Source organism: Trichosurus vulpecula, chromosome 6 (assembly GCF_011100635.1).
Source record: "Trichosurus vulpecula isolate mTriVul1 chromosome 6, mTriVul1.pri, whole genome shotgun sequence".
NCBI lineage: Eukaryota > Metazoa > Chordata > Mammalia > Diprotodontia > Phalangeridae > Trichosurus > Trichosurus vulpecula.
The window spans coordinates 48,826,145-48,844,491 of NC_050578.1; the positions used below are offsets into that span (position 1 = coordinate 48,826,145).

Sequence of the window (18,347 nt, forward strand, 5' to 3'; positions counted from 1 at the left end):
CAGTTTTGAGGGTCTCATGCTCATTTCTCTGTCCAGAGTTTTGTGAATGCTTCACTACCCTGAGGACTCCTCACTGGGACACTCCATGGCAGTAGAAGCTCAAAGCATTATGCTGTTCTTACCCTAGCTTCTCTGGCAGGGCCTTCCCTATCTGTATACTTCTGGGTGACTCTTTTGCCAACGTGGGCTGGAAGAACAGACTTAATATAATTTTCTCTTTATTTCCTAATCATTATTCAATCTAGAATTTTTTCATTTGACCTTTCCCCTGTGTATGGGAATTTGACTGTTCTGATCCTTATTCACTCTACCATCTTGTACCAAAAGTCAGCAACAACTTTTTTTCAGAAAACTCAACAGCTTCTTTTTTCAGAAAGCTAAAACAGTACTATAGTCCAGATAAGTAAACAGTCAAGGGCCTTCATACTTCTTACACTATAAACCATCTTACGAAAAGAGGAAATAAATCAGCGGTTTAGGAAAAAAATCACAAGTGTGACATAGTAGAAATAAGACAACAATTATTCAGATCTCTCTCCTCTCTTTCTCTCTTCTTTCTCTTCTCTCTCTCTTCCCCTCTCCACATAAAACACACAGCAGATAATTTCTTGGCCTGCTCAAATAATAATTTCATCCTTCAATAGAGAGAACACACAAGTGGCAATTTTATTCTTTCATTTGATTCTCATCAACAGAAAGGCTGCTGGAGTCAAACGATCAGAACCTTGGAAGTAAATACTCCATTTTAAGGTGTTTTTTTTAAATGAGGGTGGAGTTAGAGGAGTGAGAGAAAAAGAGAGAGAGAAACAGAGAGAGAGAGAGAGAGAGAGAGAGAGAGAGAGAGAGAGAGAGAGAGAGAACTAAGAATAATCTGATGTACCATAGATTTTGGGAGAGTAAATTTCAAAGAATTCAAAGGAAAGATAGATCCCATAGTAAACAGAGAAAGTCTACAGAGAGAGTCACCCCAGGAGGTTTGGGCAGCTCTCAAGAATGAAATTTTGAAGACTCAAAGAGAAACTATTCTGATCACGGAAGAAAATGAGGTGTTATCTAAAGCAGGGCTGTCCAATCTTAGGTTATCTTAGGGCCTCATTAAAATAAAATAATTATTTGAGGGCTGCACCCAGAATAAAAAATACAATACACTAATAGAAAGTGGGAGAACATGCGTCATCAATAGGACAGGCAAAGGTGTGAAGCACAAAAGCAAACACAAAATAACAAAGCAACAACAGTATAAAGGTAGGTGCATACTGACTAGTCTGCATCGTACAGACCGAACTCATCCCACAGATGGATTGAAAATTCCATGCGATATGTTCCATCCATAATACTGCTTAAAAACACCAAAGAAAACTAACATCAATGAGATTATTTATTAGTGATGGAATTAAAAAATCCAATACGCATCCCATGAAAATTATTTTTTTATTTTTTTGTTTGTGAAAATTAAAACCCACAGGTGGGCCACATAAATAAAATCGCACTGCGGTGGCATGCCACCTGTGGGCCATATTTTGGACATCCCTGGTCTAAAGAGACTAATGTAGATTAATGGAGAACTTACCAACTAACCTAGATTTTTAAAAGACATTTACAGAAGAGGGAAGTATGGAATATAAGGGAAAATAAACATAAAGATATAACTAATCTGTAGAAGAATAATTGAGGTTTAAAGATTAGACTTGACTGAGACTGATGAGGAAGACCAGGTAAGGATAACCAAAAAAGATGGGCTTTTTAAAAAAGTTATACTGGGAAAAAGACAGGGACCGACAAAGGAATAGGACAGCTATGTGAGGTATATGAGATAATGTGTTTAACTGTTATTTTGCTCCTCTTTTCTCTTACAAGGAAAATTATGTTTGTACTAGAAAGGACTAGACAAAAAAATGGTGAATTGGAAACTGATTTTCAAGACAAGTGAGAGAAATCTAACTACTCTGAATAAGTTCAAGTCACCTGGCAGAGTTGAACTACATTCTCAAGCAAATATGATTGCTAAGTTAGTGATCTTTGAAAGACTTCTGGAACTAGGTCATTTTTTTTTAGGTGAAGGATTAAGAGAAAGACAGATGTCCTTATTTTGAAAAAAAGGAAAGATGCTTGATTGATCCTGTAAACTTTAGGCCGGTAGGCCTGACTTCAATGCCCAGCAAAATTCTAGAACATACAATTGAAGACATGGTTAGCTGTAGTAGCAATTAGATAGGCCATTGATAGGCCATGTGACCTGCTTACATCACAGGAAGCCTAAGTTACATGTGGTGGGAGGAGTTTCCTGATAGGAAAAGGAAGTTATATCACAGGGAAAAGTTGAAAGAGAGAAAGATGTTATGGCTACTAATGGCTGCTAATGGCCACCCTCATGATTGTCAGAGCTGAACAGGCTGCCTTAACTGTACTGTGAGTTTGTCTTGGGAAGACCCCAGTAGGGGGTCAGAGAGGTTTTGGGATGGTGAGTTTCCAGGTCATCATATGGTGTTTTAAGTTCCTTGCTGTCATGATAAAGTGGGCTGACTGGCTGTGGGAGCTGAACATCTGGTTATGGGATATGGTTTTCTGGTGTCTGAATATATGTCATACTTTTACCTTCTATAAGGAGAGTGTCTTGTACTTTGTGATACAGAACTACACAGGCATATTCACGATTATTGTTGATGTTGTGTTTATTGCCTTACTGTTTCATTAATGTATATCTAGAAAAGGAAGCAGTGATCACAAAGACCAGCATGATTTCATCAATAATAGATCATACTTACTTTTGTTTATTTTTTTATTTTTAACATTTTAAATTCTGAACTTAAGAAATAAAACAAGCATTTCCATAATAAAGTGGAATGGAAAAACAAAGTATTGCATCTGAAACTGCAGAATCATCATGTACAATTTGCTTTGCCTTTCAAATATACAACTAGTTGTCATGTAACTCTCTCTTTTTTTCCTCCTTCCCCTCCCTAGAGGTGGCTACCATTAGACACAAATATGTGTGTGTTTGTGTGTATGTGTGTGTGCATATGTTTGTGTGTGTGTGTGTGTGTGTGTGTGTGTACTCTTTCTGTGGATGCAAACAGCATCTTCCTTCATAGGATTTTTGCACTTAATTTGGGTATTTGCAATAGAATGATTTAGTCACTCAAAGTTGTTCTCAAAAAATTACTGCTGCTACTGTATACAATGTTATCTTTATTCTGCTTATTTTGCTCTTCATTATCTCATGCTGGTCTCTCTGTGCTTTTCTAAAATAATCGAGTTCATCATTTCTCATAGCAGAGTAATATTCCATCATGAACATACAGCACAATTTCTTTAATGATTCCCCAGTTGATGGACTTCCTCACATTTTCCACTTCTTTGCCACCACAGAGCTGCTATAAATAATTTAGAACATATACGTTATTTTCCTTTTTCCCTAATCATCTTGGGAAACTGACTTAATGGTGGTATTGCCGGATCAAAGGGTATACGCAGTTTAATAACTCTTTAGGCATAATTCCAAATCTATCTCCAAAATGGTTGGATCAGCTCACAGATCCACCAATAATGAATTAAGGTCCCAATTTTCCCACGTATCCTCCAACATTTTTTTCACTTTCCCCTTCTATCATTTCAGCTAATCTGATAGGTGTAAAACAATATCTCAAAGTTGTTTTAATTTGCATTTCTCTAATCAATAATGAGTTAGAGCATTTTTTCATATGACTATAATTTGTTTTGATTTCTTAATAGGAAAAATGCATGTTCAGATCCTTTTACCACTTATCAATCGGGGAATGACTAGTATTCTTGTAGATTTGACAAAATTATTTATATATTTGAGATATGAGACCTTTATCTGAGAAACTGTCTATAACTTTTTTTTTCAATTTTCTGTTTTCCTTCTGATCTTGGCTACATTTCTTTTATTTGTACAAAACCTTTTAAATTTAATGTAATCAAAATTATCCATTTTATACCTTACAGAGCCCTCTATTTCTTGTTTGTTCATAAATTGTTCATAAATCCATAGGTAATAGGTAATATGTTCCATGTTCTTCAAAGTTTCTTGTAATATCTCCCTTTATATGTAGGTCATGTATTCATTTTGACCTTATCTTGGTAAAATGGTGTACGATACTAGTCTATGCCCAATTTCTGCCAGACTGCTTTCCAGTTTTCCCAATAATTTTTAACAAGTAATGAATTCTTATACCAAAAATGTACGTTTTTACACTTCTCAAACACTAGGTTACTATATTTGTTGGTAGATATAAGTTGTATGTCTGCTGTGTTCCACCGATCTACCTTTCTATTTCTTAGCCAGTACCAGATAGTTTTGATAATTACTACCTTAGTTTAAGATTGTGTTCTGCTAACCCTTTTTCCTTTACATTTTTCCCCCATTAGTTTCCTTTGCTACTCTTGACCTTTAGTTCTTCCAAATGAATTTTGTTATTATTATTTTCCTAGCTCAGTAATTTTTTTTGGTAAATTAATTGGGATGGCATTGAATATATAGATTAATTTTGGTAAAATTGTCAACTTTACTACATTGGCCCCACCTATCCATGAACAATTAATATTTCTTCATTTATTTAAATCTGAGTTTATTTGTATACAAAGTTGTTTTATAATTTTATTCATATAGTTCCTGGGTTTGTTTTGGTAGATGTATTCTCAGTTATTTTATACTGTTTAGAGTTATTTTAAATGGGATATCTCTAGCTATCTCTTCCTGCAAGGTCCTATTGGTGATATATGTGAATGCTGATGATTTGTGTGGGTTTACTTTATATCCTGTTACTTTGCTGAAATTATTATTTCAATTAACTTTCTAGCTGAGTCTTCAGGATTTTCATAGCATCATATCGTCTGCAAAAAGAGATAGTTTTATTACCTCATTCCCTATTCCAATTCCTTCTATTTCTTTTTCTTCTTTTATTTGTATTGCTAGGACTTCCAAAACAATATTGAATAATATTAGTGACAGTGGGCATCCTTGTTTCATACCTGATCTTACTGGGACAGCTTCTACCTTGTCCCCATATTTGTTTCATAAGAGGAATTTGGTAAGACCTCTTCTTTGCCATTATTACAAATAATTTATTTAATATTGGAATTAGTTGGTCTTTAAATTTTTGATAGAATTCACTTGTAAATCTTTCCAGGTTTTTCTGAGAGCATCCTGCTCATCATTTCTTAAAATACAATAGTATTCTATCATAATTACATACCACAACTTGTTCAACCATTCCCCAATTGATGGGCATCCCCTCAGTTTCCAAATCTTTACCCCCAGAAAAAGAGCTGCTATAAATACTTTCGTACATATAGGTCCTTTTCCTTTTTGGTTTAGGTTTTTTTTTATCTCTTTTGGGATACAGACCTAGTAATGGTATTGTTAGGTATGCATGGTTTTATAGCCTTTTGGGCATAGTTCCAAATTGCTTTATAGAATGGTTGAATTAGTTCACAACTCTGCCAACAGCATATTAATGTCTTATTTTTCCCACATCCCCTCCAACATTTGTCATTTACCCTTTCTTTCCTGTTAGCCAATCTAATGGGTATGCGGTGGTATCTCAGTATTGTTTTAATTTGCATTTCTCCAATCAATAGTGAGTTGGAATATTTTTTCATATGGCTATAGATAGCTTTAACTACTTCATCTGAAAACTGATTATATCTTTTGATCATTTATCAATTGGGGAATGGATCTTATTTTTATAAATTTGAGACAGTTCTCTATATGTTAGAGAAATGAAGTCTATCAGAGAAACTCACTTTAATTTTTTTTCACCTATCATTGCTAACTGCATTTCCCTCCATCCTACTGCCCTTACCTCCGTTTATTCTATTTTCTCACTCCTTTCACTCTGTCCCTCTTCAAAAGTGTTTTGCTTTTGACTACCCCTTCCTCCAATTTGTCCTCCCCTCTGTCACCCCCCCATCCCCTTCCCCTTCTACTTTCCTATAGGGTAAGATAAATGTCTATACTCCATTCCCTGTGTATGTTATTCCCTCTTTGAATCAGTTCTGATGAGAGTAAGATTCACTCACTCCCCCTCAGCTCTACCCTCTTCCCTTCCATTGTAAAAGTTTTTCTTGCCTTTTTTATGTGAGATCATTTACTCCACTCTACCTCTCCCTTTCTCTTTCTCCCAGTACACTCCTCTCTCACACCTTAATTTTACTTTTTAGATATTATCCTTTCATATTCAACTCACACCTGTGTCCTCTGTCTATATATATTCCTTCTAACTACCCTAATAATGAAAAAGTTATGAGTTACAAATATCATTTTCCCATGTAGGAATGTAAATGCTTTTCATGCTTTCTTGATTTACTTGGATTGTTTTTATTTTTTTCTAATTTTTCCTCATTCTCTCTTATTTGATTTTTAAAGTTCTTTTTGCATTCTTCCAAGATGTTTTTTCATGTTGCTCTTTGGGGTAGAAGTGGCTTTTTTAACTTCAATATCCTCCTCTGATATGAACCCAGGTCTTCTCTATCCCCATAGTAGCTATGAATGATTGTGTTCTTTCTCCTTTGCTTACTCATTTTTATCTTTTTTTTAGCAGCTTATCATAATTACCTCTTGTCCTCAGGGGTATGGGAAGTGGTGCTTCAGGACTCAGGTCCTTTTTTTTTTGGCAAGGCAATCAGGGTTAAGCAACTTTCCCAAGGTCGCACAAGTAGTAAGTGTCAAGTGTCTGAGGTCAAATTTGAATTCAGGATCTGACTGCAGGACAGGTGCTCTATCCATTTCACCACTTAGTTGCCCTCTCAGGTCCTTCTTACTCTTATTTTCAGAACTTTGACCTGGGCCCAACCTCAGCACTCCTCTCCCCCTCCAAGTGGTTGGAAGTTGCAGAGGCAAATTTAGGCTTCATATATGTGAAACTTCTTAAAAATTAGAAATGGAATGAGATGCCTTTAGATAGGGTGGATTCCTCTTACTGAAAGTCTTCAAACAAAGAATAATTGGCTACCTTCCCTTCTGACATGAGGGTTCTCTTCTCCTATTGATGAGTTCCTTCTGAAGTTGTTAGGAGCTTAGGCTTCATTCCTCTCCAAGAGGTGCTTCTGACTCTCCAGACTTTGACATCTGCCCTACTCTACTTTTCAGCTTACTTTTGTTTATAGTTTTTGTCCTTAAGTGTCTAACATAAGCTCCTTGAGGGCAGGGATTGCCTTTCTGATTGTTTGCATTTTTGTCTCCAGTGGTTAACAACATTTGGCAGATGGTAAATATTTAATTAATGCTTGTTGCTTTGTCTTCTCATTAGATATGTTGCAGAGGGAGTTCCTGTTCAGGAACATTTGAGTTGGATGGCCTCTGAAATTCCTTCCAAACCTACAGTTGTATAATTGTATGATTCTGTGATTACACAGTCCACTAAATACACCACCTATTGCCATAATCAATATGTACAATCCCAGTACTGCCAGTCTAGACATAACATTCATTTCTTTCAGAATAAATTTAAGCTGCCTCGAGCTGGTACTAACAAAATGCATTCTGTTCTAAGACTTAGAGTTAAATAGCCTTTCAATTATCCTCAGTAAAGGCAACTTGAATTACTTTTTAATTCCAGCCAGTGTGTTATTCTGCTGTGGTGACTGTTGCTATTGTTTCATAAATATATATATGTACGTAATCCTTTCCATTAGAGTAGTTAGGATCCAGCTTGGTGGCACACACCTATAATTCCTACTACCCCAGAATCTGAGGCTGGTGGATCTCTTGAGCTCTCAAGTTCTGAGCTTCAGTCAACTAAGCCAATGCGGTATCTCCACTAAGTCCAGCATTATGATGGTAAGCCCACATAAGTCAAGGGCCATCAAGCTGCCTAAGAAGTAACAAATTGGCCCAGGCCAGAAATGGAGGAGGTCAAAGTGCCCTTGCCCATCAGTAATGGGATCAGGTCCATTCATCCACTTCACTTTCAACCTCGGAGACCTAGTCTCAAGACAAAAACAAAAGCAAACAGCTAAGAGTACTGCCAATTACCCACTACTTTTGGTGATGAAAACGAGATTAGATACATTACGTCTTTTATACCACTTGCCTCATCCATGTGGGTTTCATTCAAGAGTTCACTTTAAACAAGTTGATTAAATAAATCTGTCTTCTCCTTTGAATGACATATTCCATTGTACGAACTCTTTAAATTCAGGAGCATAAAAGCAGTTGTCACAGGTGTTAAGTTTGGCCACATTCATAGGGAGACATTTTAGAGCAAAGGAAAGGTCAGTGGATTTGAAAGTAAGAAGATATAAATCATAGATTTAAAGGCCATTTCATATAAGAAAAATGAGGCATACAGAGTCAAGTGATTTGGCTTTCTCGCTGCTCCAATCCACCCTACATGCTGCTGCCAAAGCAATTTTCCATAAAAGATGATGGCTTTCGAAGGTATTCTATTCCCATGGATTCTGGTCTCATCTGTACCACTTAATAGCTATGATCTTGGACAAATCTAAGACTCTGTTTCCTTAACTCAAATGAGGAAAAACCTACTTCTTAAGTGAAGAATCAATATACTTTTTTTTCAAATATTTTATTTTTTTCCAATTACATGTAAAAAATTTAACATTTGTTTTTTAAGATTGTGAGTTACAAATTCTCTCTCTCTCTTCCCCCCTCATTGAGAAGGCAAGCAATTTTACATAGGTTATACATGTGCAGTCATGCAAAACATATTTCCATATTAGTCATGTTGTGAAAGAAAACACAGACCCCCCAAAAAAAGAAGAAGAAAGGAAGCTTTAAAAATGTGCTTCAATCTGCATTCAGACTCCATCAGATCTCTCTCTGGAGGTGAATAGCATTTTTCATCATGAGTCCTTCAGAATTATCTTGGATTATTGTACTCCTGATAATAGCTAAGTCACTCATGGTCAATAATTTTTACAATATTGCTGTTGCTATGCACAATGCTCTCCTGCTTCTGCTCCCTTCACTCTGCATCAGTTCATGTAAGTCTTTTTAGTTTTTTCTGAGAGCATCATGCTCGTCATTTCTTATAGCACAATACTATTTCATCACAATCACATACCACAGTTTGTTTATCCATTCCCCAATTGATGGACATCCCCTCAATTTCCAATTCTTTGACACTACAAAAAATAGCTCCTATACGTATTTATGTACAGATGGGTCCTTTTCAGTTTTCAAATCTCTTTGACCTAGTAGTACTATTGCTGGGTCAAAGGATGTGCAGTTTTATAGCCCCTTGAGCATAGTGTTAAATTAATATACTTTTAAACACTATGTTAATATGAGTTAGTATTTTAATTCTGTCCAGTTTCTACTAAAGATGACAAGGAAAGCAGATGTTTTCTGTCTATAAAATTATCTGCATATTTCCCTCACCAGAAGATATCCATGTATACAATAATGTATGTTATCTACATAGTTCAATTTTTTACAAAAGTTAATTAGTGTGGGCACATTCTTCTGTGACTCCTAGCTTTACTACTTACTGCCCATTTCACCTTAGGAAAGTTACATAAACTTCTCTGGAACCTGTTTTCTCATTCTCAAGGAGTTGGACTAAACAACCACTAAATTCCTTTCCAATTCTAAATCCTATAATCCTACAAATCCCTCTGCCTCAATAGACGGTCTCTAAGAGTTATTTTGGAAAGAAAAGAAAAAGAGAAGAGGAGAAAAGAAAAGAAGAGAGGAGAAAAGAGAAGAGAAGAGAAGAAAAATGAAATAACCTGGTGTCAGTCTTCTTGTCATGAGCTTCTTTGAGCTTAGCTTGGGTAGGGTGGTCTTCTAGAGACAGACACCAAATCTACTCCAAGTCTATCCAACCAGAGGTTAGGTCATGCTGGCAGAACCTTAGAGAAGTCAGGGACATCTCCAAACCAAAAATAGGTATCAGAATAGACCTTCCTTCTTTTCCTTTCTCTTCTCCCTTCCTTGTTTCTTCCCTCCCTCCCTTCTTTCCTTCCTTTCTTCCTAATGTGTTCTTGTAGAGAGAGAAGGAAGTTCCTGTAGATTGAGTAGCATCAAAAATAACTTGTAATCAGAAAGATTCAAACTTATGTAGCTAATTACACTTGGAGAAGGATCTTTTGTAATCTATTAATTGGCAAGTTTTCAAAGGCATAGACACCTGGTGGAGTATTGAGTGTTTTCATAGAATGTTTTCAATGTTGATTGGCAAAATCTGACTTTCTGTGTTTTTAAAAAGGTATGTGAAGAACAAAAAAATTAAATGCAGTGTGTGTGTGTGTGTGTGTATGTATGTATGTATGTTTATGTGTTCTCCTCATAAGTGTGGCCGCTATAGAACTGGAAGGGGTGCTGAAAGTAAAACAGTATTTATAGCTGAAGAAATTTGGTTTCACATAACGGTAATTATAAACAAGATATTTTCCCTAATAAAATCACTGCAAAACAAAAATCTGGAAAAACTAACCTAAGTGCTTCCCTATGGCGTCTTTTTTATTTCATTTCATATGCTCGCGTGTTGGGGGTAGGGGAATTGAGAAAAAGAAAAGAGAGACGTAAATGGAGAGGGACTCGGCGAGAGAGAGAGAGAGAGAGAGAGAGAGAGAGAGAGAGAGAGAGAGAAGCAGTTGTCTCTGCTAAGGGGGTTGGTTTTCTTTAGAAACTGGAATGTGTCCAGGCTTGATTTTTATTTTCAATTCACATTTCAGATCCAACTCCCCAAACTCTTTGATCTTTCTCCCTGTCTCCTTACCCGGAAGAGAACCCTTTGCCTTCTCAGCTGGGAGCTGGGAGCACACGTGGAAAGCTTGGCTCGGCTCCATATTCTTGCCAAATTTAGTCACACAAAGGGGCCAGAGAGGGAAAAAAGAAAGGATGAAAGAGCCAGCCGCCCAGACTTCAAAGGGAGCAGCCGCCCCACCCCGGTCGTCTCCAAACACCGCCCTCTGCCTATATAAGGAACCGCTCTCAGAGGAGGGCGTTCCTCTCTTAAATCAGAGCCTGGGCCCTCAGCGCGTACACGCGCAGCCCACAGGGGAGAAGAAGAAAAATGGGGGGGGGGGGGGAATGAGAGTGGGAGGGGAGCGCGCGTCCCCGCGGATCTGAAGCTTGCAGGGGCTGAGCCCCAGTCCCAGGAGAAAACCAGTCGGGAACTTTTTGCGACCGTGGGAGGGAGTCGGAAAGAAGAGGGATTTAGCAACCTGGTCCTTTGGGTTCCCAAATTTATCAATGTCTTGTTTCACAGCCATTACTGAGGTTTCATCTCCTGACCTGACAACCTGGAGATGATTTAAGAAAATCCTTGTTTCGTTTTCCAAAATACCATCTATCGTTTCCCCAGGGACCGGTTTGAAACAAGGTTTGTGGGCAGGACAGGTAGAGTGCGTATCCAAAGCAGGCTGGACTGCCTTCTTATTCTAAGATTCCTTTCCAGACTCTCCTGGCCCCCTCGCCCTCCTTCCTTCAGCCCCTCTTTATTCTTGGCCAATGATTGACATCGTTTTATTTCTTGGACTCGGACAGGGCTCGAGTGATGAGCTCTCGTGGTCCAGAATGACTGCAGGGACGCACTTTAATTCCGCTAGCTAGATCTTGCGAACCGAGAGGTGTGATAACGCTTCACGTCCCCATCTCGAGACTGTTGGATGGGGAAATCCTTGAGGACCTGCCTGCAGGGCTAACTCTGGTTTCTTAAGGATTGGTGAGTGGGGCGCATTCCGCGCTCACACGCACACAAGTCTTAGGAATGGGGATGGGGAAGGGAGAAGGTTCTGAGGTTTGATCTCGCTACACAACAGATTGCTTTCCCAGACAGTAAAAAAGATCCAGGGGTTGCATGGAACAGTTCAGTCCAATCTGCAGCAAGATTTACATGGTCGAATGATGCAGTTTGCTGTCATTCTAATTCAGATATATCGAGTTTTCACTCGTAGCTCCCAGAAGTTTTTAAGCTCCCCGCGTGGGCTATGTTGGTATATCTCGAGGGCTGGGGGAGGTAGCCTTCTAAACAAAAATGGCCATTCTCTTCATTCCCCTTCTTTCTCAAATTCTCCTTCCCTCATAAACTGAAGATGCCGACAGCTTTGTGCCGTCTCCAGTCAAATCTGGCGTTGGAGTCAAGGTTTTCTGCGTCTCTCTTCCTGCGGTAAATTATTTCGTTTCCCTTTTGCCCTTCCAGTTCCCCCGCCCCACCCCCTTAGGCCACCATCATTTTCCTTTCTGCTCCCACCAAAATCGTAGCTGGGAAAAATTCCAGCCCACATAAACCAAAAAGGGGAAGGGGGATTGACTGAGGATCGTGGAGGTGAAGGGCTGAATAGAGGCGGACACTGCTATTCTCCCTTTAATTAAAGTTTATTTTGTGCATACATATTTAGCAGCGAAGTCACTGTTTTTATTTTAAAATGATCTTCCTTTTCCCCGATCCCGTGGTTGAAGGGTACCTAGGTAGCAAGTTAGAAACGTGTGCAATCCTCGACTTCCCCTTTGGTTGGGACTTTAGGTAATCTCATCCTCACTAAGAAAGCCAGCCCCTGCATGGGCAGAAGGAAGTGCTGTTGGCTCACCCCCATACTAAACCCAAACAAACAAGCTAAAGGAATCTGAGGGAAATACCGCCTCCGCCGCCACCCAACCCCTAGCAATTGTTTCACGTTCGAAATTCAAATGCATTGAAACGCCCTCTTAAACCCACATCCTGGAAAGGAGAACCTGCAGCATCCAACTTCACCACCAGCTCCAGTCAACAGAAATAAACCCACCCAGCGCTAGATACTGGCGTCCCAATATCAACTCCTGATTTGTGATCCAAATCTCAGTGATTACATGGGACGCCTGCATGCTAATTGCAGTCCTACACACTAATCGCTAACGCAATTAGTATAGCCCTGTGACAGAAACTTCCCCGCTAGAGCCTTGCAAACAAACCATTAGGGAGAACGGAAATCATCTTCCGGGGTTTGCCTCGCCCCTCCTCTCTCTCCCTCCCTCTGCCCTGGGAAAGACAGAATGCACATTGAAATATCACCTTGTTGCCCACCTACGTTCTTAGGCCGTTTCTACTGAAGACGCTTCAAATTGCAATAACAGATCTACAATATCCCCAAACTCTCGTTTTGCCGTTTGCAAGGTAAAAATAACAAAACGTTTCGTATCCCCAAGGTGCCTGATTATTTTCGTTAGAAATGTTGTTTCCAAAGACTATTAAGATAAAGCGCCAAATGGAACCTCCTTTCCCTTGACTCTTTAAATTGGTCCTCATTAGGTGGTTTCCCCTCTAATGACTGTTCTTGAAACTCCCATCTTCTCTCAGTCCTCTCCCGACCATTTCGACCAAATGACTAGTGGAGTCCAAACAATTAACAGGAAGGAGAAAATGGGATTCGAATTAGGTTTATCACTTAAAATAGTAAGAGTGATCATTTGACTTCCTCAGCTTCCAGAACACCTCCGCCCCCAATACACACACGCAGGTATACATCTTAATTTGGCTACTTAATGCCACTCGCACCCCCTCTCCTTAGCCTCTTCATAAAGGGAACATTTGGCTGCTTTACTGCGGCTGAATTGTCTATTTTCTTTTCCTTCTGATCATTATTAACATAATTAATTAGTCTCCCCTGTTTACTCACATTTCCTTTCAACTATCAGACGATATAAACGTTGATGATCTTATCTAAGGTAGAGATATCATACAAGCTAATATTAAAGGAAACATAAAATCTCCACGCTTCCTTCCCAAAATAAAGAAAAGAAAGAAAAACGGGTTTCTCTCCAACTCTTTAGCATTAGTTTACCGATATACTGTAGCAAGATTTTGTTTTTGTTTTTCCTCTGAGGCATAAAATTGTCAGCTGTTCAAAGCGGATTGAATTTCCTTCACTTCCTTCTCCCCTCTCCGCCACCCCTTTTATCCTTATCCCAAACTCCCCATATATTACTAATAATGTATCTGGTATCTGCTAAGCATGCATTATTCATGAAAAAAGTAAACCCTTTCAAATGTCTTCATTCTTTAAAAGTTGTTTTGTAAAATCCCATGCCCAAAGAAGTAGTTACCAATGAGTCAATTTTTCGATAACATACACAGTGCTGTCATGATCCCTGACAGATGACAGTCAACTGCACAATTAATAGTTTAGGATTATTTGTACCCCTGGGGAAAGATGAGGGATCTTTGTACAGTTGTTTTCATACAATATAACCAAATCTCATTTTCAACTCAAGGAAGACACTGTGGCTTGGGATCTTACTAGATGTCTACTGGATGTAACAACTCAACTGAGATATTCCTCGAGCATAGTTAAGATCTGGCAAAAGTAGCAAAATATAATGATTTTCTGAAATCAATTGTGCTTTCTAACCTCAATTTCCCCTAAACGTAACAAAAGATAATCATGAAAATAGTTCCCAAAGCATAGTTCTGGCACATAGTGCCAGAGAGATAGTGGGAGATTAGGGGACATTTAAGGTTGAATTCTGATTTTTTTTTTCCTTCCTTGCAAGAGTTCCTTGTGGTGCTGTGGCTCTGATTCCTGCCCTATCCTCACCTTACTCTGTGCCTGTTCATCTTCTGATCTTGCATTCTGACATACACTACTTATTGTCAGCCCATGGGTGCCTTCCTGCGTTCTCCTTCTACTCTTCCCTTGCTCTATTACCCACACTCTTTCCTGCACTACTGTGTGTATCAGGGCATCCAAAAGGACATCTGCCTAAAATGCCTGTGGAATAAATGTGATGAAAGAGTGATCATTTTAATTATAATTAGGACGTTCAACTTCCCCTTATTAGTCTTTCTGTTTCTTCTCTCTCTCCATTTTCCCTCACTTGATCTCCCAAAGCCCGGAAGTTTGTGCTCACTGGTACCCAAATTATATGTCTTTTTTACAGTTCCACATACTAATTGCACATGTATATATGTATGTAGGTATATCCAAATGTGAATATATATATGATGTATATACACACCCCTACAAATATGTGTGTATATGTATATGTAATACATGTATACCTGTGGCTCTCTTCCTTCCCCGTTTCTTTTCTCCCTTATTAGTTAAGCTGTGATTTCTGTGCGGTTACATTCCCCCATTTTCTCCTTTCTGCCTATCCCTCCTCCCCCCAATCCCCTTCTTTCAGAGCGTCTATCAATGTGGTGTCAATCAGAGCGGCGGCTTCGCTTTCATCTTCTCTCTCCCCCTTTTGAGAGAGAGAGAGAGAGAAAGAGAGAGAGAGAGAGAGAGAGAGAGAGAGAGAGAGAGAGAGAGAGAGAGAGAGAGAGAGAGAGAAGCAGGAAGGTGGGGAGGGTCTGGAAGAGGAAGATGAGTGGGGAACGTGGGAGGAAGGTTAGATGTTAAAGTTAAACCCTAAAGGCAACCCCCCCCCCATTTTCAACTTCACATAAGCATATCGATCCTTTGAGGGGCAGCCACGAGATTCTTCACTCCCTGTCGAAGTTGCCTAATTTTTCTCCCCCGGAGACACACACAAACACACCCCACACGCGGAGGACCAGTCCTACAGGCTCTGAGAAAAGAAAAAAAAAAAAACCTCAATCACCACCTCCTCTGCCCCCCCCCCCCTTAAGCCGCCAGCCAAGGAAAGAAAGAGGCGGGGGAGTTGAGGGGGGAGGGGGTGTCCAGGAGGGAGGAGGAGGAGATCCGACGCTTGTGGATAGCTTTTCAGCGCCGGAGAGGCGAGGGAGGTGGAGAATCGGCCGGGAGGCGCAGCCGCTCACCTGCAGAGAAGAGCGAAGAGGAGGAACCCTCAAAGCCCCGACCGCCCCTCAGCCTCCCCCTGATCTCCGGGCTCCGTGGACTCTGCCAGAGGCGCCGGGACCAGGCTCTCCAGTCCTTGCTCTCAGCAGGAGTCAGTTTCCCCTCCCCCTCCTTCCCTCCCCTCCGCGCGCCCCCTCGGCTCCAGTAGTAGCGGAGGGGCTTAGCTACTACTTGCTCTGACAGAGACTGCGGACCCAGCTAAGGGTGGCGAGCAAGCGATCCAGAGCGCGAGAGAATTTAGGCTGGAGAGAAACTTGAACAGGAAACAAAGAAGAGTTTGCCCTATATCTGAGACTAGGATTTTTTCCTCTTTGTGTTTGTGTGTGTTTCTGTGTGTGTGAGGGTGTGCGAGAGACAGAGGCCAGTGTTTTGATTCCTTGCTCCCCCCGGCTCTACACACCTCCGGTGGCACAAACTTTATTCTTGGCAAACTTTTCTCTTCTCTCCCTCCCTTCAGTCCTCCTTCCCTCTCTTCCCTCCTCCGCCCCTGAGTTCTGTCCTCTGCTTCCATCTTTTCCTACAGATTAAATGGGCTTCGAAATGCAAAGACGAAGAGAAAGAGGGAAGAAACAATAAACGTTGCTGATTATTTGCTACAGAGACAGATGCCCATATACATCTATCGCTGCGCCAGGAAGTGGAAATTACATTATCTCCTGACTCTCCTTGCAGCTTCTCATCGTGGGAAAACGCGAACTCGGAGCCTTTCGGGCAAGCTCCGTCACTCCCTTTTGAAAACAAAACGACTCTAATATCCACTTTGTCCAGAAGACACAGAAGATTGCTCGGAGGCCTGCCTGCTTCGCCTCCGCACTTCTGGCGAGCCCCCACCCCTCACCACTCACACCAACTTCCACTGGCAGACACAACAGAAGGCAGGGACTTTGGGTGGAGAAGCAGGAGCGAGCGCCTCGCTTACCAGAAGCACCGGAGTGATCTGGGAAAGAGAGCCGACTTCCACAGCTTTGCTGAACCTCCCACTCCTCGCAGTTTCTGCTCTTCTCTCTCGGGGTCTAGAGCTTAACTCTCCCTTCTGGAGGGGGAGGCACAGCTAAGGGGCCACCGCCGAGGGACGCAGACGCCCGTACTCGCGGCTGCAAAGGAGGCTTGTTGGCCGGCTGCTCCTGGGCAAGAACCGTCCCTATTCCATTCTTTTCTTGCACGCCAGTTTCAACTCTCTCAATCCCTGCCTCCTCTCCCCCCCCCCCCCTTTTTGTGTGCTTTTGTTGTGTCGTCGCTGCCGCGGTCGCTCCCCCGGAGGAGAGGGGATTAAAGAGCAGCCGGAATGCCCCAGCTCTCGGGGGGAGGCGGTGGCGGCGGCGGCGGGGGGGACCCAGAGCTTTGCGCCACCGACGAGATGATCCCCTTCAAAGACGAAGGTGATCCGCAGAAGGAAAAAATCTTTGCAGAGATTAGTCACCCTGAAGAAGAAGGGGACTTGGCCGACATCAAATCCTCCTTGGTCAATGAATCTGAGATCATCCCAGCCAGCAACGGGCATGAGGTGAGCTCCCCACTCCCGGCAGCCTGGAAAGGCATGGGACGCACGCAAGGGAGGAAGAAAAGAAATGGGTGACTGGCTGTGTTTGTGGGTCTTTATGTAAGTGTGAGAGGGGACACAGATAGCTGGCGTGCTCAAAGTATAATTTCTTATTTTGGCGGGGGGTCGCGGGGTGCGAAACCATTAAGGAAATACTCTTGCTTTATGTGCACAGGTGTGTGTGTGTGTTGTGTGTGCGTGTTGTGTGGTTGTGTGTGTGTGCAGCCAAACTTCCGAAGTTAGTGGTTTTTCTAGGGCTCGTTGATACGTCCATCGGAGGCTATGCAAGAGAAACGGTCTCGTGCGTGTTTTTCAGGAGTTCTTAGGACCCATAACCTGAAAGGAGAGAGTTCACCCTGCATATCTCCTCGGGGCCTCAGTTTCCCCTTTTGTAATACGAAGGAGTTGGACTAGATGACCTGAGGACTCTCCTTCTAGCTTTAAATCTTTCGTTTTTTCTTTTCTTTTCTTAGTGTAGGCGAGAGACGAGAAGAGGATGGGGCAAAGGAAGGGGGGGAAGAGGGGCATACTAGCAGTTAGTGAAAAGTTTTACTTTAATGCATACATTTCATCTTTTTTCGGTAGCTTTCTACCCTAGTGCGTTAAACCACCAAAAAGTATTGGGGGGGGAGGGGGCGGAGAGGAAGGGCGGTGGGCTGCGGGTGTGGGGCAGGGGCTGAGTCTGTGGCTGCCAGCTGCGGAACCGGTGGAGCAAGCAAGAGAGGGGGCGAGGGAGGCCCGCGGGGAGCAGAGCGCGTGAGTGGGGGGCTACTGTCGGGGGTAGGGATGGAAAGGGGGCCAGAGGCCCGAAACAGCTGCCCACATACCACTCGGCAACTAGAGCCACTGTAGCTGAAACTCGTCACTTGTGGCCCCGAGGAATCTGCTCCGTCACAGACGTGCTGCCCACAAAGTCGTTGCGTCTTCACTCACAGCACGCTGGTTTTCTTCAACCGCCCCCCCCCCCCACCCCCTTCAGCACATCTTTACCTCTCCATCCCCCACCCCACCCCCAGCGCGTGTATGTTGCTGTTTGGGCGTTGAAAGCCAGATGCAGAAACGCCGGCTTAAATCGAGATAA

At 41.6% G+C, this 18,347-nt stretch overlaps 1 protein-coding gene across 5 annotated transcripts in view; it reads left to right on the forward strand.

Moving 5' to 3' along the window:
- Positions 1-17,011: 17,011 nt before the first annotated feature.
- LEF1 (lymphoid enhancer binding factor 1) overlaps positions 17,012-18,347 on the forward strand; it is a 172,601-nt gene continuing 171,265 nt past the window's right edge. For all 5 annotated transcript variants that reach the window (XM_036765391.1, XM_036765388.1, XM_036765392.1 and 2 more), the window contains exon 1: positions 17,012-17,230. In XM_036765391.1, the coding sequence (XP_036621286.1) occupies positions 17,012-17,230 (219 nt within the window). The remainder of the gene's footprint in view (positions 17,231-18,347) is intronic.